This window comes from Myxine glutinosa, chromosome 5 (genome assembly GCF_964187855.1).
Source record: "Myxine glutinosa chromosome 5, kmMyxGlut1.1, whole genome shotgun sequence".
In the NCBI taxonomy this organism is placed as follows: Eukaryota; Metazoa; Chordata; class Myxini; order Myxiniformes; family Myxinidae; genus Myxine; species Myxine glutinosa.
The window spans coordinates 202,708,612-202,732,842 of record NC_136265.1 but is presented as its reverse complement, the minus strand read 5'-3'; the positions used below and the strand labels follow the sequence as shown (position 1 = coordinate 202,732,842).

General features: G+C 45.0%; 1 protein-coding gene across 2 annotated transcripts; it reads left to right on the top strand.

The window, feature by feature from the left end:
• The first annotated feature begins 2,931 nt into the window (after positions 1-2,931).
• On the top strand, positions 2,932-18,425 carry LRRC58 (leucine rich repeat containing 58). 2 transcript variants are annotated; one of them, XM_068115101.2, is made up of 7 exons: positions 2,947-3,168; positions 4,784-4,842; positions 13,117-13,260; positions 13,378-13,535; positions 17,163-17,291; positions 17,423-17,703; positions 18,191-18,425. In XM_068115101.2, exons 3-7 carry the CDS (start codon positions 13,153-13,155, stop codon positions 18,388-18,390), a joined length of 876 nt encoding a protein of 291 aa, XP_067971202.1. In that variant the 5' UTR covers positions 2,947-3,168; positions 4,784-4,842; positions 13,117-13,152; the 3' UTR covers positions 18,391-18,425. The 2 variants fall into 2 exon arrangements, with proteins under 2 accessions (XP_067971201.1, XP_067971202.1); XM_068115100.2 differs by lacking the exon at positions 4,784-4,842 and having other exon boundaries at positions 2,932-3,168.
• Positions 18,426-24,231: the final 5,806 nt, after the last annotated feature.

Sequence of the window (24,231 nt, the reverse complement as noted above, 5' to 3'; positions counted from 1 at the left end):
GGGTCCATCGAAAAGGGGTCGTTGGTGCACGATAAATATCCCACGGTGTCTTTTGCGAAGAGTGGGCGAGTTATCGCCGGCAACATAAACATATTACAAATTGCTGCCCAAATCGTCTTCATTTCGAACGCCTGGTCAACCGGTTCGTGAAAGCTTTAGACAAAATGTTCCGTGGTCGACCTCACAAGGTGAAAATAAGTGGGGCCGTTAAACAGTAGTAGTTGTAGTACTTGTATAAGTAGTCGTGGTAGTAGTAGTGATAGTAGGAGTGGTAGTAGTAGTGATAGTAGGAGTGGCAAGAGTATTGGTAGGAGTGGTCGTAGTGATAGTAGTAGTGGTAGTAGAAGTGGCAGGAGTAGTGGTAGGAGTGGTAGTAGTGATAGTAGCAATGGTAGTAGAAGTGGCAGGAGTAGTGGTAGGAGTAGTAGTAGTGATAGTAGCAATGGTAGTAGAAGTGGCAGGAGTAGTGGTAGGAGTAGTAGTAGTGATAGTAGTAGTGGTAGGAGTATTGGTAGGAGTGGTCGTGGAGAAAGTAGTAGTGGTAGGAGTAGTAGTAGTAGTGATAGTAGTGGTGGCAGGAGTAGTGGTAGTATGGTTGGCAGGAATAGTGGTAGGAGTAGTAGTAGTGATAGTAGGAGTGGTAGTAGTAGTGATAGTAGGAGTGGCAAGAGTATTGGTAGGAGTGGTCGTAGTGATAGTAGTAGTGGTAGTAGAAGTGGCAGGAGTAGTGGTAGGAGTAGTAGTAGTGATAGTAGCAATGGTAGTAGAAGTGGCAGGATTATTGGTAGGAGTGGTCGTAGTGATAGTAGTAGTGGTAGGAGTAGTAGTAGTGATAGTAGTGGTAGGAGTAGTAGTAGTAGTAGTAGTAGTAGTAGTAGTTGTTTCGTTGTTGCAGTAGTACTAGTAGGAGTCGTAGTGAATTGTTTTCCCAAAATAACATTATTAGAGCAAAACAAGCTTATCCCACCATCCGTGCACCCACTCAATCACTCGATCAGCCTCTGCAGACCCCAGGGCCAGTCTTATCGGTGCAACAACCTCACAGACCATTCCCGACCTCACAATCAGCGTTTGTGAAGTTACCCAGAAAAACAAGCAATTAATGAATTAATCTAATAAATCTCACAATCAGTGATGACGTCACAGTGCCCCCCATATATTTACCTCTTTTACCGTAAAACGCCGTCTTGGTACATGACACATCGATAGATATCCGTCATGAAAGCAAAAGTCTTAACATTCCACACTATTTGGGTCTTCCATTGGCTGCCGCATGATATAAACGACCAACTCTTGTATAACTAGGACTAAGATATTATGGAGGCACCTGTTCTGTTCATATAGTCTACTCTCGCAACCTCACGTCGTCACATGGGCAGGTAGCCGTAAGCACCTCAATTCCGTTTTCCGTTCCATTAGAGATACACATAATAGCCATTTCTTTATTCCGTGCACACGTTGTACAATTCTTAGGTATCTGAATACATTCGAAGAAACGAAACAATAGACAAACTAGAACGGGCACTCGGTAGAGCGCATACCTTCGCCGCAGCTACTTTTGTTGCCAAAATAAAATTTTTGAGGTTGAAATGATCGCGGGAGATTGCGTTATAGTGATGACGTCCTGGATGGACATCTTCTTCTTCAGTCGCGCATAACTTTGAGTGAAATACGATCGAGTTAAAAATAGTCAGAATTTGAGCAAATCTGTTTCATTCGTTTGTTAATATGCCTCATCTATTGTCAAATCTGCAATTATAATTTTTTTTGAGGTTGAAATGATCGCGGGAGATCGCGTTATAGTGATGACGTCCTGGATGGACATCTTCTTCTTCAGTCGCTCATAACTTTGAGTGAAATACGATCGAGTTAAAAATAGTCAGAATTTGAGCAAATCTGTTTCCCAAAATCTAATCAAATGTGTCCCGTATAATAACCAATCATCCCACCAAATTTCATGCAATTCGGTTGAATACTTTTTGAGTTATGCGATTAACATACACACACACAGACATACAAATAAATACACAGCGATCAAAACATAACCTTCCGCTTTTGCGAAGGTAATGATCAATGTGGGTTTGAACCCGCTGTCAAGAGAATCGTCAGCGCATCTTCCTATCTGATTGGTTCATTCTGAGTGACCGCGCCCTCTTGTGTACGCAATATGTGACGGAAAGCAGAGGGGACGGGGAACGCCCAAAATGTCGCCATATTTGCGTACGTAATAAATATATGGCCCTTATCGGCGTTGTGTATCTATCTATCATGGATTGGATCCAGGAATTTCCAGTCATCTGCAATTAATCTTAAAGAAAGCTACAGCATCAATACCACCGAATAATGAGTTGAAAATACAGTGTGGGAAAAACGTTCGGTTTATATACCACCGTCGTTTCCGTCATCTCCTACACTGCCACAATCACACAATCACTTTCGACATTAAAATAATCAAATGAGATTTCTTAAAAAGAAATCGCCCATAAAAGCCGATAATAAAACCTGAGTTGGAGCTACATTATGTGTACTTTCAGCCACATTCTTGAAAACTCGTCCGTGAGGATATTTTGTTTTACCTCAATGGGTGCAAGTGCAAACATATGATATGTAGTTCGTCACGTCTGCCTCGCTTATGACTGATCACACATTAAATACATTTATTCAGCAAGTTACAGTCCATGCCAAGTCTTAGTATAACTGAATGGCGGTGCGCCACGAATTTGCAATGTGAAAGCGTTTCAGCTTGTCTTCTAATTTGGGCGGTGTATGTCCGCGGTTCTATTATCAGTATTCCTGACACCCTCGATCTCTCCATAAAATATATTTAATTATCGCATTAAAACGTTTGATCTGGATTTATTTCGACTCTCGCATGTAATACCGTCCAAAAAAAGATTTTCCAAAGCGGCAACTGACACTGACTGAGACCCCACAGGGAACTGAAATAACAACAACAACAACAAATTGATCAGGTTGGGAGGCTGGTTTGATATGATCATTGTTGGAGTACATCGTCCCGCACTTGACAGCTGAGAGGCGTCTCGGTTTCTGCCGTCATCGTTGTGTCTGCACGGAACAGACGGGATGCAGACCGCGGAGGAGCCGAGGGATTCGCTGGAGTATCGGGACGTGCGTTCGCTAACCGTGCGGCGCTACGAGCCCGGACGGGTATGTGTTGTTGCACAAGCCTCACAGACGGCCGTCTGGAGGTACATCTTTGTTAATGTTATTGTTATCCTCGTGGATGTATAAGTAGAACCACGTGTAGACCCTGTGAGCGTGACCATTCCGTGGGTACACGACAACCACTCACGGTCGAGTAGAGTCTTTCTTTATGGCCAATGAAGTGTGTTGGTGTTTGTAATTGTTAGGTCCACATGCGGTTTTCAGAAGGTCGAATGGAGCATGTCCAGGTCTCAGTGTGTGTGTGTGTGTGTGTGTGTGTGTGTGTGTGTGTGTGTGTGTGTGTGTGTGTGTGTGTGTGTGTGTGTGTGTGTGTGTGTGTGTGTGTGTGTTGGTGCACATGTTATATTTAAAGATGTGCCTGATTTAATGTATTATCATATTTAATAGAATGTGTGATGGGAGTTGTAACTATGTGATAATATATTGTATACGCTGGCAAGTAAAGTTTGGTTAGTGATGTTGCATTGATGGTTTGACTGACTGTGTGGAGGCAAACCGAGGTTGTGGATCCACTGTTTGGAGAGGTCCTGCGCTGAAAGGATCTCAATATCGAGGAAGAACGGTGCCCAGCTGATGATCCGTGCAGTTGGGAAAGAAGTCAATTGCTTAGAGTCCTTAGACCTTAAGGTTCTTACTTTAGGTAAGGGAACTACGTTTTGAGGTTTGCAATTTAAATACAGTTGAATATGGGATGTTGTGAAATTCACATAATTTACACCAATCCTTTAAATTGTATTAAAGTTTAGGAACAACCAATACTGTACAATTAATTAAGGTGTGTGTGTGTGTGTGTGTGTGTGTGTGTGTGTGTGTGTGTGTGTGTGTGTGTGTGTGTGTGTGTGTGTGTGTGTGTGTGTGTGTGTGTGTGTGTGTGTGTGTAGGTTCAGTATACAATTTCCGTTATTGAGGCTCGTGGAAGAAGCAGGATGAACGGTCGTTTAGCAGTAGTGTCACGCGTGTTCGTGAAGATGATCTCCATGTAATAACCGCGTCCCCTCATTTCCGTTACTGTGGGTGTTTGTGTTTGCTTGCACAATGTCAGTGTCGTGCGTGATGAATTTCCACGTTCTCGTTGGTTTTCGTTTGTTCTTTCTTTCCTTTCAGGTTTTCAACTTGTAGTGAGTGTTTGAAGGAATGTTTGAGTAGTGTAATTGATGTATTTTGGTAAACTAGTAATACCCGCTCCCTCCAGGTGTGATTATAAGGTGTCAATACCACCTCTCTCTGGAAGGGGCCGGTGGTTAAACCACTTGCACTATTCCAGGTGAACAGGCGAAAATTGCAAGTCGTCTGCCCACCCCCGCAGGGGTAGGGGTTACTTTGTACCCTGGGTGACCCCAGAACGTATGCAAAATTTGGTGGAGATCAGCCAAGCCGTTTGGACAGCTTAACTATCCCACACCTACCATCAATTTACTGGTATAGAACACGTTTAACAGTAACCTTTAACCTTGTCCATGCATGCTGTCTTAATGTGCGATATTCATTGATTTTTTTTTTTCCGCACACGCAAAACGGGGTGAAGCAATTGCTTCAGTCTGTGCGTCAGTCAATTTTTTTTGAATCCGTTCCAAACACGAACCTTCCTGTTTTTTAGGGACTTCACAAAGGACACAAACAACAGGCATGAAGAAATGATTTAACTTGTTAAATAAGGTGGGTGGTGTATGCCAAATGCATCAATGGCGGTAAACTTCCTATTCGATGCGTGACTTTCTCAATGATGTATGAATGCTAAACGAGGCCTTGTGCACATGCATAGTGCGTTTTTGGTGACCCTCTTTAGCCCCCCAGGCACGTTTAACTTGCCGTTATCAGTGTGAAATGTGTCGTTGAAATGGTCTTTTAAACATAATTTTCAGCTTTTGAATGAAAGAGTGTCAATTTCAAAACGGTTGACCATAATTATGTTCCCGAAGGCAAATCAGACTCGTGGAAATATAGGTAAATGGTCCGTACCATTTACTGATTGTACATTCTAGCGTCGGTAGTGGATATAACGCACACAGACGGAAGCTTCTCCTTTTACCAATAGATGCAAAAATCTGGTATAATTTCTCTCGTGGCTCCGGAAGCAAATAGACGATGTATTTATAACAACCTCTACATCTCTCTTTAACGCCCCTCTCACCATGATTAATGGTAAATATAATCATTTCTAACTTACCCTGTGCATACACAAGCCCCATAAATGTCCTTCCCATTCAGAAGAACCTACTTCAGATACACAGTCCATTCCCTGGTAGTGATCCGTTGGGGGTTGTGTAACACGCGTCCGTCCGCTCCACTTCCATCAACCCACGTGGTCGGGAATTTGCAGCACGAGCAGTCTTTCATTGTGCAGAGACACAGCCCTTTCTCTCAGGTACTTTTTCAAGTATTTTCGGCTTGCCCGCCGTCTCGACCAATCGCATTTGCCGGTATCGACATTCATGCAAAATTCCAGCGCCGAGCGATGCAATGCCTGAGCTCACTTCGCCGTCTGTTTGTCGCATCTTTTTCTCAAATATTGTTCGTAAACCGCCAGTTTCTCCGAGCTGAGTTGGCAGAATGTTTGTGATCGCGCAAATGCATGGATAAACCTCGATTGTGACAAAAAACGCATCTCGGACCATCGTCAGCTCTGGACTCTTCCGGTTGACTCTTCAGCGTCGTATGGTTACCATCGCGCCTGTTGTTCAAAGTTCACGAACAAAACTATTATAGATCGTGCCCAGAAGTTTGCACAAAGCAATAGTTGAAAAGGAGGAAAGGAGAGGAGATGGTGAGAGTCCCAAGCAGCCAAGTGTCTGTTGGACTCCCACCAGGAAAAGCAGAAGAGGAGAGGACAGCACCCATTGATTGATCGATGGGCATCCCGTGTGTTGCCAAACATGCTCCCAGAAGCTCCATTTCGTGGCTTAAAAAGGGAAGGCCTAACCCTTCCCATGTCCTTTTTCTCACGACTGCATGGGATAAATCTATGAACTCTCGAGTTGGTTTGTCATGACGAAATTGTCTTTATTATTATTATTTTGGGTTTTTGAGGTTGTGCTGGCTACAGAAGTTCTCTTACAAGGAAATGTGAACTTTGGAGAAGGCGATAAGGCCCATCATGCCTGTGTCACATCCCAGACAGAGGTACATCCCAGACAGGACATGAACGGTCTCGACATGTGGCGATTTATTTTGGTGAAGGCGAAGGCTGTGAGGTGAGGGTTGCATTAACACAGGTGACATGACCTTTGACAACACATACAACTCAGAATCGATATCTTTACCTGTACATACAGCGTAATAGTCCACGAGCGAATGCCAGCAGACTCTTGCGATCCCCCTTTTGTTTTTGCAAGGAGACCAGTACTGTGACTGCCCAGGTGATGTGCAGCTGCTTGAGCGTCGTATCCTCAGGATCACGGGATGGCATGTTGTTGTATGTGCCTGATCTACCTAAAAAGTACATATTGAGCCAGGATAAGTGGCAGTCATCAATATTTCCTCATTGTCAGTATCTGTTGGTAGTTGGTAAAACCTAAGCAGATAGCTGAAGCAGACGGTGTGATTATGAGGACGGACGTTAAACGGTGGTCTCGTCTGCCGACATTAGTTGGTGGACCCTAAAGATCCCCCTGTCCTTCGTGAAGAGTGGGCGAGCGATTTGCCGGCATCATGAACAAATTACAAATTGCTATTCGGCCCCACAGGTGCGCCCCAGCAAATGCTTCCCGTAGCCTTGTGCTGCAAATGAAAGAAGAAGAAGATGACACGAGGCAGGCAGTTTTTTTTCGTGTGTGCAAAGTTCATCAGGGAAAAGCAAGGTGGCAGAGGGTAGAGCACTGCACTGATAGTGGGGATTGGTGGAGGAGGAAGAGGAGGACCATTTAAATACCACCCTGTAAATAAGAGGGGTGCTCTGGGTCAATAAGGTATATAATGTCATCGGTAAGGATTGAGGTTGACTTGAGTCATCTTTAACTTTGACCTGTTACCATGAGATGTGTAACCGGCTGAACATTGCCTCCGAAAGGGCGACTTGCTTTATGGTCACGCCAGGATGGTAATTTGCAGTCAAATCTTATTCCATCAGGATTCAAACTCAGATTGGGGATATGTTTAACATACCCGAGCACAGGTTATACAGAGAGTTTTTTGCATAATTGTGTAATTTCCACTATGTGCTCAGCCGCCGCCAGGTGCTGACGACACAGGCAGCTGGGAGCTTGCGATCGGCAGCCATGATGCAATGTATTGCAATTAGGTTATCTCGGCCCCGTCTCGCTGCCATCTCCATAGCATAGTCCGCGTTGCTAAACGTGTACCGTCGTTCAGCACTATATATCACCCTGCAGGGAATGGTCAGGAGACCAAAGGCGACATAATCTTATCTCGATGTAATTGATTTGTATGGGCAAATGAAATGAACACAGGTGACCCGATGCCTTTAACCACTTGTGCCCCCCTATGACAGACTCCATGGGTCTATGCAAAGCAAAACTGGGTTGGTGACATCACTGACACATAATACACCGACATATCGTGTGTACGGAAAACTTGAGACTCGATTGCAGACGCTGCCTAGATTTATTTAGCGTATAGATTGCCTCCTCTTCCTCCCCCCTCCCCTCCACCATCTTGCCAGACATGTGTGCCCTGTGCTACATCATCTTCAGTATATATCATCCTCCGACAGATTTTCAGAAGCAGTATGGAAACTAAATCTACAAAGTAACATTGCAGCCGGATGTCAGGACACCCCGTCCTGGATGTTCTTTCCTCTTCCTTTGAGAGCCTGAGCATGCACAAATGAAAATAACCTTGTAACGATGAATCGGCCATAGTGGTGTTACTGAGTGCGAGCTGAATGTGGCCTCTTGCACTGTAGGGTATCTATGATGAGATGGTCGTTAATCTTCCGGGCCTTAATGTGGTGTGTTTGATGCTTTCTTGTGCGTATTGCCATCTATTTGTGCCTTTGGAGTTTAAAAATGGTCCAACATGTCTGCCTAGCCCGAGCATCCTACTATCTGTACTTTATACGATGAGAGGTGTGTGTGTGTGTGTGTGTGTGTGTGTGTGTGTGTGTGCGTGTGCGTGTGTGTGTGTGTGTGTGTGTGTGTGTGTGTGTGTGTGTGTGAAAGGATCGAAACCTCGAGGAAGAACGGTGCCCAGCTGATGATCCATGCAGTCGGGGAACTAGTCAATTGCTTACGGGTTAACTTTCTTGCTTTAGGTGGAGAAACTATGTTTGAGATTTACAATTTAAAGTTGAATATGGGATGTTGTGAAATTAACATCATTTACAACAATCCTTAAAATTATTTATATTTAAGTTTAGGAACAACCGATACTGTGTGTGTGTGTGTGTGTGTGTGTGTGTGTGTGTGTGTGTGTGTGTGTGTGTGTGTGTGTGTGTGTGTGTGTGTGTGTGTGTGTGTGTGTGTGTGTGTGTGTGTGTGTGTGTGTGTGTGTGTGTGTGTGTGTGTGTGTGTGTGTGTGTGTGTGTGTGTGTGTGTGTGTGTGTGTGTGTGTATATATGTGTATATATGTGTATCTGAAAATCATGTTCCCATCTCCACCACATTTTGCATACGTGTTGGTAGTACCCAGTATCAGGTCATTCGCACAAACCTCCCTCTCTGCCCATGCCCTCACAAGGGAAGAGGGGGGGCGGGGGCGAAGGGAGAGGGGGGTGGCGGGGGCGAGGGGAGAGGGAGGTGGGGGGAGGAGGCGACAGTTTCATTCAGTTGAATAAGTTAAAGTATAAAAAGTGCAGAAAACTACAGATGGGATGGATGAACGGACGGACGGACGAATAGCAAACCTATAGTCCCCTCCAGGTCGGGGACTAATAAGGATTAGACTATAACAGAACAATGAAAAGAAACATACGTATACACAGGCTAACTTTGAGTGGGTACACTTTTGACAACACCTAATCCACTTTTCATTAAAAATATGAACTCTGTAAGGTAAAACGCTATTTTTCAAACGGTTTGCTTTAAGACGAGATTCTGGGATTTTGGAAATCCACCACTCTTTTTGTAGCTTTTACTTGGAAAAAAATATACCAAATTGCATTTTGTTCATGGAAGAAAAAAAACTTAAAAAACTACCAAAGTGATTTTTTGTTGTGACCATAGCTGTAGTTATGGTGCAGAGTACTTTGATTGTTTGAACGAGCATTTTATTGGCCATCCTAGGGCTGGTCAGGTAGAGTGGAGGTTTGCGCTCTCACCCGTGAGTTGTCTCGCCTGGATTTGAATCCCGGCTCAGCTATAAACGGTCACCTTGCTGTTTCACATGGAGGGTTGTCACATCAATGTGCGGTACGTCCATCAGAAGGACATTGAGCCGGAGGACCTGTCTGGCAGCACCGGTCATTTGTCCACGTCGAAGATCTCCCCGACCCCCTGGTCACGATGTACCTCCGAGCCCCGAGAGGAGTCACGGCAGAAAAATGTTATTCTGTGTCAGAAATCAATAGTGAAACCACACCAATGATTTATCAACAAACAAATATTGTATTAAAAATCACACAAGAATAACGGTACAACAAATAGCAATCAAAAGTACACTCAATACATCTTATGATGGTACCATCAACTGGCATAGGATAACTCACGGTGTTCCCAGTGAGTGGAAAAACCTTCCCCAATGTCTCTATATTCCCGTCCTCAAGACGAAGTTGACTCCCGTGCGGATTGCAAGGGCAGTCGCACCGCCGAAGCAGCTCTCAGGCGTAGGCGGTCGAAGCGACGCAAAAAGTCACGTGGTCCAAAACAAAAGGCAAACTCGCGGCGGAATGGGAAATCCCAAAGGCGCCCTCCAGGTATGAACATTCACTGTCCAGTAGGCAAACCGCAACTTAATCTCCAAACTCAGCGTTGCGCACACACATCCCGACAGACGACAGGATGGTGAAAAAACTGACGCGTAGCCAAGACCTTTTGATGAACAAAGCGCGAGTGTCAAAATGGCCGACGGCTCTTACTTGAGCCGACACGACCCGGCGATGATTCTTCGGAATCGCAACGCCCAAACCTGACCACGCAGGTTTTTTAATTCCCCAGCGATAACACCTATCGCCGGAACTCCTTCCAAGGAAATTCAAAGTTCACTCGTGACTTTCCTTCGACAACGCTCGCTACGGAGCTGGAAGCTACTCGCTTCTTGCCCAGCTTCACTCGCCACGCCCTCGCCTTCTCTTCCTCTTCTTCTTCCTCATCGTCGTCCGGTTCCGGTTTAATTAAAAACATTAATTCTTTTTACCTTTTGATAATACTATTGGCCATTTCACTTAAACAATGATAATAATAATACATAGAACCAGAAGTGTTTCAAGTGGATGAAAACCACAACAGCGGAAGTGACGAATCTGTAACAATCCCAAGGTGTCTTTCACAAAGAGTAGGCGACTTATTGCTGGCACCCTGAACAAATTACAAATCGGTGCCCAAGTTATCTTAATTCGAATTTCAGACCTGCCCTTCTGGTTCATGAAAGAATTGGGCCAAAAACATTCTCAGCTGACACCACAGAAGGTGGGAATAATTGGGTCTATTAAAGTAGTAGTAGTTTTTTTTTCCACCCAAAGTTATCACTTACAAAGTGCTGTAAACACTTCCATTCTGTTTCATTCTGAAAGGCTTTAAACATCTATAAACTAGAATGGCACTCGGTAGAGAGCATACCTCCGCCAGGCTGAACAGTTTGTTTTGTATTGAACTGATAAGTCGGATCTGGATTCGGACCTGAACCAAAATCTAATCGGCTTGTTATTGTCACCTAACCAACTCATCCACCAAGTTTAGTCATAACTCGTCCATAACGTTTTTAATATCATGTTATATATCGTTTTTGGCCCTATCTCCCAATGGTGAAGAATCACTTAAAAAAATAAAATAACTTTCTATCCGAATCCATATTCAGATCTTCACCAAAATCGAACCCGGTCGTCCTTGTCACACACACAATTAGTCCACCAAGTTCTGTCCAAATCCGTCCACAACTTTTTGAGATATCCTGCTATGTATCTTTTTTTTTTAGCCCTATCACCCAATGGTGAAGACTCACTTAAAAAATTATAGTAGCCGGATCCGAATCCGGATCTTCACCAAAATCTAAACATTTTGTCCTTGTCACATACGCTACGTCTTTGCCAAATTTCGTCCGAATCCGTCCACGACTTTTTGAGATATCCTGTTCAAAGACAGGCAAACAAACTAAAAGACAGACGGAGGTAACTATACATAATAACCTCCATCTACCTTCTGTGGCGGAGGTAACTATACTTAGAGAAAGGGCTCTCTTGGAGAGAGAGTGAGAGATTTGTCAGGAGTGAAAAAGACATTCCAAGTGTTTGATCGGCTTGTGATTTTGGCAAGGACTAAAGAGAGGAGACGTTGCAGCCATGGCATCAGTAGAGGGTGGAGTTCCCAGCAAATAGAGGGGATTTCCCAGAGAGTCAGAGAGATCGTTGATGGAGATTAGTAATAGGACTGGGCCGAGAACACTACCTTGGGGCACTCCAGCCTTGACGAGGAGAGGAGATGAAAGGATTCCATTGAGAGGCAAATGTTGGCTATGAGAGTTAAGGAAGTCAGTAAGCCATGTATGGAGTTGGCTTTGGATGACATAGGCAGAGAGTTTGGAGAGTAAGGCAGGAAGCCAGACTATAAAAAGCACGAGATATGTTCAGAGAGACGCCCCTGATCTCATATGTGACATTGAGGGCCTCCATCCATTGTTGGGAGAGTAGAAGCTGCATGTCCATGGTGGAGAGACCTCGTCTGAATCTGAATTGGTGATCTGAGAGGAGGTTGTTGGAGAGGAGGAAGGATTTCATATCAACTGTGATGATGGGTTCCATGACCTTGCTGATTATTGGAAGTAAGCAAAGAGGTCTGTAGCTGAGGGGGTCGGTTTTTTAATCTTTTTATGTAATGCTGTGACGTTGCCTGATTTCCAAGCAGACGGAAGATGACCTAGGGAAATTGACCGGGTGAAAAGGACAGAGAGAGGATGTTGAAGAGCAGCAATGCAGGTTTTTAGGACACGTGAGCTAATGCCGTCTGGTCCAGTTGCAGTACCAGGGTCGAGGGTTGCCAGAAATCTCTCCACCTTCTCAGCTGCAGAGTCCAGGAGCAGTTGGGTTAGACGAGACCAACATAGCCTCAGCTTGGGGGAAGTGCCTGTGAGTACTTCTTTACTTCCCAGTACTTCAAAGTACTTCCTAGTGCACCCTAGGTACCAGTGATGCAACAACAATGGTGCCACCTCACCACACTTAGTGCGACATTTCTAAGGAGGAGTTGCCTCTTCCCCATTGATGCCAAAATATGGGGACTGATTGTGGTCTTATCCTTTTAAATTCTGAACGTTGAGCAAGGAAGCAACTCGTATCATTTTTTAAAGTCTTTGGTATGACCTGGCCAGGGTTTGAACCATTACACCACAGAGTATGGTCTTTAACCGAGACTGAGGGAGAGAGAGAGAGAGAGATGATAGATATGTTTTTCCAAAAGATTTGCATCTTAATAAAACATCAATCCAACTGATTTATAACCAAGGCCCCTGGGGAGGGGAAAAATAAAATAATAAAAACATGTTTGGGTTGTTAGCAAACATGCTTTTGACAAACATCACATGGTCCCTTCCTGAATTGGCTGTGTGGCGATTGGTAGTGAAACACGATTGGCGAACGGTGCCCCAATTGGATCTTGAGAAAGCATGGCTGGTGAACTGTGACCCAATGAAATTGACAGAATTTCATTGCAATCGTAGTTTGATTTGGCCCGATGTCCACAATTTCCCCCTTTTTTTGGAGTTTTCATTTTGGATAACATTTGTGTGACGTTTCATCTGCTCCCCATCCATCACCGAGCTGGTGTCGTGATGAAGAATGAACATGCACTGGTTCGAAGTCTGCAACTCTATTTCCGTGTGCTTCAGGTGCTGACAGGTTTCTCTGCACTCGTGTATCTGGACATGAGTGGAATAGGCTTGGCGCTCATTCCCACGGAGGTTACCACTCTTGTCAGACTAAAGACTTTGCTCGCCAAGAACAACCAACTCCAGGATACTTCACTTCCGAAGGTCAGTCTGTTATATTTTTATATCTCTCTTCATCTTTGTCTTATTTTGCATGTCTCAGTCCATACATTGTTTTCACCATTTCCTCTCCACTTTGCCATCGTTTCCTGCCTCTCTCAGGGCTTCGGTTCGCTCAAAGCACTGCAAACCCTCAACCTTGCCGGGAACCAGTTTCTGACCATTCCTCCACCCGTTCTGGACCTTGAGGGTCTCAGGGAGCTCTTTTTAGGAGGAAACCGAATCCGCAGCATTCCGTCTGCCATCGCACGTCTCTCAAAGTACTCTTGCTCACCACAATCTTGCATGCACACCATTAAACCCAGAAGACAGTTGTTGATTCGTACCTTTTAATATGCCCAATTTATGCATTTATGATGCAATTACGATTTATTCCACATGCAAAAAATATGGCGAGATTTTTTAAATTTTTTTTTTTACCATTGCCTTGTTACCTCCGCCACCGGAACTGAAGTTGCACGGAACTTATGTTTTCACCTCTGTCTCTTTGTCTCTCTGTCTGTGAGCAGGATATCTCAAAAAGTTATTGATGGATTCGGGCGAAATTTGGTGGACAGATTGGGTATATGACAAGGACGAATTAATTAGATTTTGGTGAAGATCCGGATCCGGATATGAGAATTTTTAAAGTGAGTCCTCACCATTGGGAGATAGGGCCAAAAACAATATAGATAGAAGTCCTCGATATAAGTAGTTCCGTTATCCAGTTTTTTTTTTTGGTACATCTGTGTTAATGAATTAACAATCTTTTCTGATATAAGTAGGTCTGTTTCAGTATGAAAAATGTAAAAAAATAAAATAAAAGAGGAAACATGGTCTCTCTCTGCCCTGTACAGTGTTGTTGCGCCACCATCTTGATTGGACGTGCATGAGCAGCTTCACTTTATTCACTTTCGGTAGTGTATTTATTTACCTCTTAACACAGTATGAGTGACAAATGATCGTCATGCGAGGCTAGTGCCTCTGTGAGCAAGAGGAGATGCAGTGGAGTCACCTTGTAGACTAAATTAGATCTGAAAAAGTTAAGGACAGATTCAAACGAAACTTGGTGGACAGGTTAGGGGTGTGACAAGGACGACTTGATTAGATTTTGGTGAAGATCCCAATCTGGATACAATCATTTTTAAAACTACAAGTGATTCTTCACCATTGAGATATGGGGCCAAAAACGATACATAGCATGATATTTCAAAAAGTTGTAGATAGATTATGACAAAACTTTGTGGATGATTTGGATAGGTGACAAGAACACGCGGATTATATTTTGGTTAAGGTTGGATGTTCAGCCTGGCAAACGTGAAATGTTCAGCTTGGCGGAAGTATACTCTACCGAGTGCCGTTCTAGTTTGTCAATGCAGTTTAAGATTGAGTTTTTTTTTGTCACTGATTTACACATAATACTCCATAATATCAAAGTGGATTTTTTTAATTTAGAAATTTTTACAAAATAATTAGATTAATGAGCAGGAACCGCCTCTAGAGGCCATTTTCTGTGGGGGTTGGCTTTCTTTTAGGCACCTGGGTCCCCTTTTTGAAGCAATGTTTTACGGTCGGATGCCCTTCCTGCCACCAACCCTGCTAGTCGCCTCTTGCGACGCACACGGAATTACCAGTGAACTGGTACTCAATTTGCCGACCTCAGAAGGATGACAGGCTGAGTCAACCCACTGGCGCTAATTCGGTGATCAACTGAGATTCTAACCCAGGATCCTAAGATCCCAAGCCGGCACCCTAACCGCTAAGCCAACACCAGGCTAAGATTAATGAACAGGATTATAATTAATTACATTTATATATGTGGGAAAATTACATGCCCAGACCAGGAATCGAACCCAGGTCCTCTGGAAAACCGTACCAGTGCTCTGCCATCTGAGCTATCTGGGCGACCCTGACTGAGCGTGCGGTTTTCCCACACATATGATTGCCACTCTTTATCCGTCAATGCTTCAGGGGCACTCGCTGCCAACCATAGGAGCACCAACGGCCTGAACACGAGAGGGTCTTCCCCCAATGGGGGGACAAATCCATGTCCTCTATTATAAACATCAACAGGGGTGTTGTGAAGCAATTAAATTAATGAACAGGATTAAATCATTAAATTGATATCTGTGGTTTTCCAGAGGACCTGGGTTCGATTCCTCGTCTGGGCACGTAATTTTCCCACATACATCAATTTAATTTCACAAAATAATTAAAAATTAAAAGCTGAAATGTCTTGAGTAAATAAGTATTCAACCCCTTTGCTATGACACTCCAAATTGAGCTCGGGTACATGCAATTTCCTTTGATCATCCTTGAGATGTCTCCACAACTTGATTGGAGTCCACCTGTGGCCAACTCAATTGATTGGACATGATTTAGAAAGAAACACACCTTTCTATATAAGGTCCCACAGTTGACAGTGCATGTCATAGCAGAAACTCTACCTTGAAGTTGAAGGTGTCTGTAGAACTCCAAGATAGAATTGTTAGGAGGGGGGGGGGTATAAAACAATTTCTAGAGTGTTGAAAGTTCCCAAGAGCACAGTGAGCTCCTTCATTAGGAAATAGAAAGAAAATGGAACAACCCAGACTCTGACCAACCTGAGCAACAGAGCAAGGACATTGGTCAGGGAGGTGACCAAGATCCAAATTACCACTTTAACAGAACTACAGAGTTCTTTGGCTGAGATGGGAGAACCTGCCGGAAAGACAGTCTCTGCAGCACTTCACAAATCCAGGCTTTATGGCAGAGTGGCCAGACGGAGGCCACTCCTGAGAAAAAGGCACATGACAGCACACCTGGAGTTTGCAAAAAGGCACGAGAAGGACTCGAGGCATGAGGCAAAATATTCTGTGGTCCCGTTGGCCTGAATGCAAAGCACTATGTCTGACGGAAACCGAGCACAGCTCATCACCCATCTAACACCATCCTGACCATTAAGGAGGGTGGTGGCAGCATTATGCTATGGGGATGCTTTTCAGCGGCAGGGACTGGGAGACTTGTATGGATAAGGGAACAATGAACAGCCAAATACAGGCAAATCCTTGAGGAGAACCTTCTTCAGAGTGCAAAGGACCTTAGACTGCGGTGAAGGTTTTCGTTCCAACAGGACATTGAACCCAATAATACAGCCAAAGCAACACTGGAATGACTTCAGAACAGGAATGTGAAAGTCCTTGAGGGGCCGAGCCAAAGCCCAGACTTTAAGCCCATTGAGAATCTGTGGAAAGACTTGATTGCTATTCACCTACACTCCCCATCAAACTAGACAGAGCTTGAGCAAATCTTCAAAGAAGAATGGGAGAAACTCCCCAAATCCAGATGTGCAAAGCTGACACAGACATACAGACGTACCCAAGAAGACTCAAAGCTGTAATCATGGCCAAAGGCGCTTCTATGGAGTATTGACTCAGGGGGTTGAATATTTATGTAAATTTGATATTTCTGTGTTTAATTTTTAATTATTTTGTAAAAATTTCTAAAAAGAAAATTCCACTTTGACATTATGCGGTATTATGTGTAGATCAGTGACAAATACATCTCGATGTAATGCATTTTAAATTCAGGCTGTAACACAACAAAATGTGAAAAAGTCAAGGGGTGTGAATACTTTCTGAAGGCACTGTAGACGTTTTAAGTACAAATTGGACACTAAGAACGTTCAAATGATGGGACACAACGGTCTGGTCACTGGATGATTCCACTGTACTGTTTGTTCATGAATCCCGAACACATTTCCCATGCTCCCAATCAAAATAGAGCTCTTTAATAGGAGCCAGAGTTGCAAAATTCAGGATATCCTTGCGCAATACAAGTGTACTTTGCAAGGTGACATAAATACTAATGTGTGACTATGGCATTGGTTCCAGTGGTACTTGTATTCTCAAGCTGCTGTGGTCACACAGGTTGGAAGACCTGTACCTAGGTGGGAATGAGATCTGCACTGTTCCAGAAGAGATCAGCTCTCTCGGAAATCTGCGCCGACTTGTCCTTTGTGCCAACCATATCCAGAGCATACCACCAGAACTTGCGAAGTTAGTTGTGGTTTATCGTTTTTTTACGGCTGCCAACCACAACGCATCCCCTCTTTGTTTGGAATGATTTATTCTCCTCTCTCACGTAAAACCCTCACCTAATTTACTGTCCATTCCGGTTTCCTGTCTAGTCTGAGCAACCTGCGTGCCCTCAGTCTTCACAACAACTGCTTGTCTTTCCTACCGCGGGAGATTCTCGCTCTGGTCAAGCTGCAGGAGTTGAGCCTGCGCGGCAACCCGCTGGTCATTCGGTTTGCGCGGAAAGCCGCATTCGCTGCTCCACCATCTCTGCTGGAGCTCGCGGGGCGGACCATCCACCTGGCCTGCCTCGTGACTTCTCCGGGCACCCTACCTCCACACCTGCTTTCCTACCTGGCATCTGCACGTAGCTGTCCAAATCCAAAGTGTTCTGGTATGTACTTCATGTCTCGCAACACACAATAGGTTCAAATGTTAATATTGCAACCTTGTTTTAACTGCCGCTCCAGCTATATATTGAGAGCATACCACCAGAACTTGCAAAGTTACTTTTTCATTAACTTTGAAGATTTTTATTCTTCTTTTAAAAAGACTTTTTTTTCCTTTTTTTTTGTATACAGGATCGAGACTCGTGAAAGAGCTAAATCCCAAAATCCCAAAAACATCCCAACATCCCAAAAACACAAACAAACCAGACCTTGTAACAAAAAGTCAGCAAGTTCCAAGTTGTATTTGTGATTAGTGATATCGATGTCACTTGTGTTTTCCAATCCTCTTTGGATTTGCCTGAAATTCCTTAAATCTTATTTTTTATTATTATATAATTCACATCTTATTTTCCACCTAATCTTCCCCTCCCCCTCTCTCCCACCCCAAATCCTACTACCCTTGTTTTCCCGATTCCACCCTCCCTCCCCAAGGAGTGTACTTTGAAGCGTGTGTCCGTCGGATGCGCTTTGTCGATTTCTGTGGCAAGTTTCGTTTGCCACTCATGCAATACCTCTGCTCACCTTGCTGTCTTCCCCCACCTTCACCCCCCTCAACGTCGCCATCGGACTCTGACTCAGACCAAGAACCTCCGGTTCCTGCTGAGCGTTTGCAAAAGGTCTTGCTCGGCTAGATGTAATAAACGGGCCTTTTCGATTGTACTCTTAAGGTGTGTGTGTGTGTGTGTGTGTATGTGTGTTCGTTGCGGGTGCTAACAGTCTGGATATCGCAACAGAATGCTGCAAACTGGTGAACATTCAGAGCCCATCGGAGCATCATGGATGAGTGACAGGTTGGGTATTGTTGAGAGGTCTTAATTATCTGCATGTGATCGGAGTATAAAAGTTATTTTTTCGGTGAAGGAAGGAGGGAGGCGGTCGGTTTGTGGGGAGTGGTGAGGCAAACCTGTCCCGCTTGCAAAATCTCAGCCGAGTGTGAATCCCTCGTTTGATGTTAAGGCTTTCGCTCATGATGTTTGCACACAGAATAAGTTTGGATTTGGTCACTCGTCGCTAAATCGGATCCCAGAATAGATGAGAAGCAACAAGCAGTGAAAGTTGTTTCTTGTTCACCTTTGATTTATAATTGGTTCACGAGTTATCAAGTGACCACTATATTCGTCATGGGTGTGTGTCTGTCTGTCTGTGTGTCTGTCCGCAGCATAACTACCCGATGATATCATCCGATCTTGATGAAACTTGGGTGGGAGGTTGATTTCATGATCTAGTTGATCTAGTTGTGTCCTGCCTAGAGTGGGCGTATTGCGCCCATTGTGGCCGGAGCCACGCCCGAAAAAGATGTCTTTTTAGGGGGTAATCGAGTTCAAGTTACATCTTCTCCGAGGGGTTGGTGGAATCTGACAGGGGTTTCGGTATTTGGTTAGGCCAATGTCATGTGTCTAGCCCCACGGAGCTCGATTTTTCATTTTCGCCCCAAGGTCAAGGTCACAAGGTCACGAAATTTAGAAAAGTCGATTTTTGATGGTTTTATTACTGTTCGCTTCCTGATCGGGTGAAATGTCCTACATGATCTTATATTATCACATACATCATGAAATAAGTTTTCCAACAAATTTCAGAATCTTCGACCTTTGACCTTTGAAGGTCACAAAGGTCAAATTTTCAAAGTTGTCGGAATCGAACCGAATTTTCGGTATTGTGTAGCTAACTAACCTCATAACTGACTATACATTATTTTCTATCTCATTTCAAGGTCAGTAACCTTCGTTTTGACATTTCAAGGTCACAAAGGTCAAATTTTCAAAGTTGTCGGAATGGAACCGAATTTTCGAAATCGAACCGAAGAATACCGCTCGCTCATGAACCATTGTCGTCTCCTGACTTGTTTTGCCTTTACTTTCAATTGGCACACCTAGGGGGTACCTGTAAACTGGCTGAACAACAACACGAAAGTTGAGGCGCAATGACAATTAGACTGGGAGTAATTAACCACCTCTGCTTTTATTATTTATTTCTACAAAAGAAAAAAAAAAAACTTTCATTTATTGTTGTGCACCTACGGAGGTCGTCCCAAAGGATGTCACCATATTGTATTCATATCGTGTCATTCGCTGGTCTGTTTCAGGTACCCAAAGTAGTGTTGGTTCAGTGTTGCCAAAGCAGCAAGGATTATATTAAGAGGATGGATGGCCTTTGGCTTCTCTGCAGTATTCAGGGCATGAACTTGTTCAGAGTGTGCCGGCGATAACGCTCTGACTCGTTGTGAAAGACACCGTGGGATCTCTAACGTTCACCAGGTCTATTGCGAGCAGACGAGCTCATGAATTGCGAGCAGACGAGCTCGTATAGTGAATATCAAGTTTCTCACATTGTGTTTCATTTTAAAAATTTAAATAACGGCATTTCAATTACCGATTGTGGCAGAAAGTTTCGGTCAAGAAGACTTGCGGAATCTTGTCGATTTCAGTGATACAGTAGAAAATGCGCATTACGTCTACCAAAATTTTTTCAATTTCTCATTACCTCTGCCACCAAAGGTGGATGGATGGAGGTTATGTTTTCACCCCTGTCTGTTTGTTTGTGAACAAAATATCTCAAAGTTGTGAACGGATTCGGACGAAATTTGGCAGAGATGTAGCGTATGTGACAAGGACAAAATGATTCGATTTTGGTGAAGATCCGGATTTGGATCCGGCTACTAGAATTTTTTAAGTGATTCTTCACCATTGGGAGATGGGACCAAAAACGATACATAGCAGAATATCTCAAAAAGTTGTGGACGGATTCGGACGAAACTTGGTGGACCTGTTGGGTGTCTGACAAGGACGATTCGATTCGATTTTTGTGAAGATCTGAATATTTATTCGGATATGAGAATTATTTAAATTTTTAAGTGATTCTTCACCATTGGGAGATATGGCCAAAAAACAATTCATAGCAGGATATCTCAAAAAGTTGTGGACGGATTTGGACGAAACTTGTTGGACAGGTTGTATGTGTGACAAGGATGAATAGAATAAATTTTGGTGAAGATCCAGATCCAGCTCGTATAATTTTAAAAGTGATTCTTCACCATTGAGTGATATGGCCAACCAGGCGGAGGTATGCCCTCTACTGAGTGCCGTTCTAGTTACACTTGTTTTTTAGCCACATCCACCGCGTTAATGGCACCACGTAAATAAGGCCTGTGCTGGGATAAAACCGTTGGTTCATCGGTGGATGAAGTGCCTGTAAATAGCATAATGTGATTATGAATATAATATTTATCAGTAGTACTATGTTTGTTATGTAGTCGGGGTGGAAACCTTTGGCATGACCAATGGGTATCAGTTCGCTTTTGTAGTTTGTATCCAAATACCACCTCTGAGGTATATTCTACCCCGACGTGTTGTCTTGCTTTTGTAGACAAAAGGTTGTCTTACTTCAAGTACCTCGTTCTAAACTACAGTTCACAGTGGATCTCAATGAAACTCGAGAATAATAATCTGACCAGTCGAAAAACCTGGAGGAGGTCTGAGAGCTCACTTTGGGGTGGAAATGAATTTTAGCAGGTGTTGCACCCAACCATATACAGTAATTACCATAGACCCTCCGGAGGGCGCCAGCGATGTCGGACTTAAGGCTATGGAAATGAGCGAAACGCGTCACCCCGGGATGGCACAAAGTGTCGTGCAAAGCGCGCAGATCCTCCAAAGATATGAGGCCCGCACACGTCGCCGGCCGTGATAAGGCGTCGGCAACCAGGTTATCCCTCCCAGGGCGATATTTGATTGTGTAGCAGAAATCGGCGAGTTCGATTCGCCAGCGAGTGATTTTCTCATTCTTAATGCGTTGAGCATGCTGGGTGTCGTACATAAACGCAACGCTCTGTTAGTCCGTGATAATTTGGAAGCATCGTCCGAGCAAGTAGGGACGCCAACGCCGAATCGACTCGACGATGGCATACACCTCCTTTTCGACAGATGAATGTCTCCGCTCAGCGGAGGAGAGAGTTTGCGAAAAGAAGGCCACAGGGCGCCCCCCTTGTATTGGGAGAGAGTCGCAGCTATCGCATGATCCGATGCATCACTTTCCAAAACAAAATATTTATTTTCGTCAATCGTCGGACTTAAGGCTATGGAAAGCGGCTTTGGCGGCAAGGCTCATGGGGAACGCTTCGCAGTCCACAAGTGGGCGGAGCTTTGTGGAGAAATTTTGTACCCACTTAGAATAATGAGCGAATAGCCCGAGAGCACGCTTCAGTGAAGCACGATCGCAGGGCGGGGCCATGTCGAGCAAGGGTCGCAGACGCTCCTTATCCGGAGCAACAGAGCCGTGGGTCATGGTGTAACCCAGAAGATCTATCGTGCGAGCGGAGTAACGACATTTAGCCTCATTCATAGTTGAGCGATACCTCTGCGCGACCTCGAGGAAGCACTTCAGATTAGCATCATGATGTTCCTGGTCATACCCGCAAACTGTGAGATTGTCCAGATATACAAAGACATCGGTCAAGTTCTCCTTAGCGATGAGGTCGTCCATAGCCCTCTGAAAACAAGAGACCCCGTTCGTGACCCCAAAAGATAGCCGGGTGAACTGGTATAACCTTTGACCCGATTCAAACGCTGTATAGATGCGATCGGCCTCGGAGATGGGGATTTGATGATACGCACTACGCAGATCGAGAGTGCTATAGACCGAATACTGTGCCACCTGTCGAACCAAGGAGTCCATTCCCGGAAGGGGGTAGGCGTCCAGCTGTGTAAACCGATTAATCGTCTGCGAATAGTCGATTACCATGCGTTTGTGATGCGCTTCGCTTCGTACCACCAGAACTTGGGCCCGCCATGGCGACCGACTAGGTTCTATGATACCTTCCTTTAATAGCTGGGCTGTTTCTTCCGCAATGAATTGCACGTCAGCTCGTGAGTAGCGTCGCGATTTAATCGCAACAGGTGTACAGTCCGTGGTCATATTGGGGAACAGCGACAGCGGCTCAATTTCCATCCCTGCAAGAGCACACACAGCAAGCGTATCGGTGCCACCAAATTCCATTTCCAAACGTCCATGTCGCTTGAGAAAATCATGTCCTAGCAAAACTTCTGCACATAATGCGGGTAAGACCATGAGATGCACATCCGGAAACATTCGTCCCTTAATCACAAGCTTCAGTCGACATTCCCCTTTTGTGCTGAGCCATAGCCCCTGAGAAGCCATAAAGATTCGGCGTCTTGTCCCAAGAATCGGCCATCCATGTTTTTGCACAAGTCGAAAATCCACATAACTATCCGTGGAACCTGTGTCGATCAAAGCGTGAGCAAAAATTCCTTCAATCATGAGTGGGATGATAGCACGAGCCAGGCCAGGTGGACCTGTAGTTATCGAGTCGTCCAGGCGAGGCGCTCGTGCCTCGCGTGTGGATCCAACGCCAGCTAAAGTCTTTCGTGCCATTGAAGTCGTTTGTAGGCCAGTCGTGCCGCCTCCAGAGGGCGCATGTGCCACACGTGAAGTTCCCAGCTTTCGTGCCGTTGCAGTAGCTTGTAGATCATACGTGCAGCCTCCGGAGGGCGCTCAAGCCACGCGCGGAGTTTCAAAGCCAACATTAGCCGTTCGGGTGGCCGATCCAGGAAGTTGGCAGGGTGTCAGAAGAATGCCGGCCAAGGACAGTCGCACCGCGTACTGTCGTTTTTGCGCCACTTGTTGAGTCGGCGCGGCGAGTCTCATCAAGGTCGAGCTCTCAGCTTGGGGCCCATGGGAAGGGGCGATCCCCATCAAAGTCGGGCGAGGCGCGCCGCGCACTGCTCGGTCCGCTGGCTCGGCGATAAGCACATTCATCGTTGAGCGGGCTCGTTTGCCCCGCGACGATTGGCAAACTTTTGCAAAATGACCCGGCTTTGAGCACAAATGACATGTCACATTTTTAGCTGGGCAAACCGACCTGAGATGATTCGGATTCCCGCAGAAATAGCACGTAGCGTTACTTCCGGGCTTGGGTCCAGCTGCAGCGGCTGCCGTCAAGCCCGGATCGGGATCCTCGGGAGTGGCCGGGGTCTCCGATTCCGGCGGAGGTGCTGAGGCTGCATCCCCGACCTCGGCGGTAGCTCTCTCCGGTCGAGTTTGTCCCCGCAGTGATGTATGGATGTTCATACGCGTCGGATTGTTCCCGTGCTTGGGTATACACGCGAGATAGCCGGAGTGCTTCGGCGAGTGTCAAATCGGCTTCTTCAAGAAGTCTCTGTCTGACGACTGGGGACGTAAGTCCTGCGACGAAAGAATCGCGAACAAGGTCATCACAGACTTGTTCATGAGTATGTACCTCCGGGGCACTCGCGTTCAGTAGACGTCGGAGGTCTTGAGCAAAGTGATCTAAAGTCTCCGTGGGCTGTTGTCGTCGTATTGCGAGCAAATGACGGGAATAGACCGCGCTTGGTGTTTTTATGTAAATACGCTTCAGCTCTGCCACGGCTGCATCGAACGTCTCACATTGTTCGATTGCCCTGTACACATTATGGTGTACCTTTGATTGCAGTACTTCT

Coding starts and splice junctions, on each gene's coding strand:
- LRRC58 (XM_068115100.2), top strand. CDS start 3,085: ATGCAGACCGCGGAGGAGCCGAGGGATTCGCTGGAGTATCGGGACGTG. Junction 3,169..13,116: donor GGCGCTACGAGCCCGGACGG/GTATGTGTTGTT, acceptor CGTGTGCTTCAG/GTGCTGACAGGTTTCTCTGC. Junction 13,536..17,162: donor GCCATCGCACGTCTCTCAAA/GTACTCTTGCTC, acceptor GTGGTCACACAG/GTTGGAAGACCTGTACCTAG.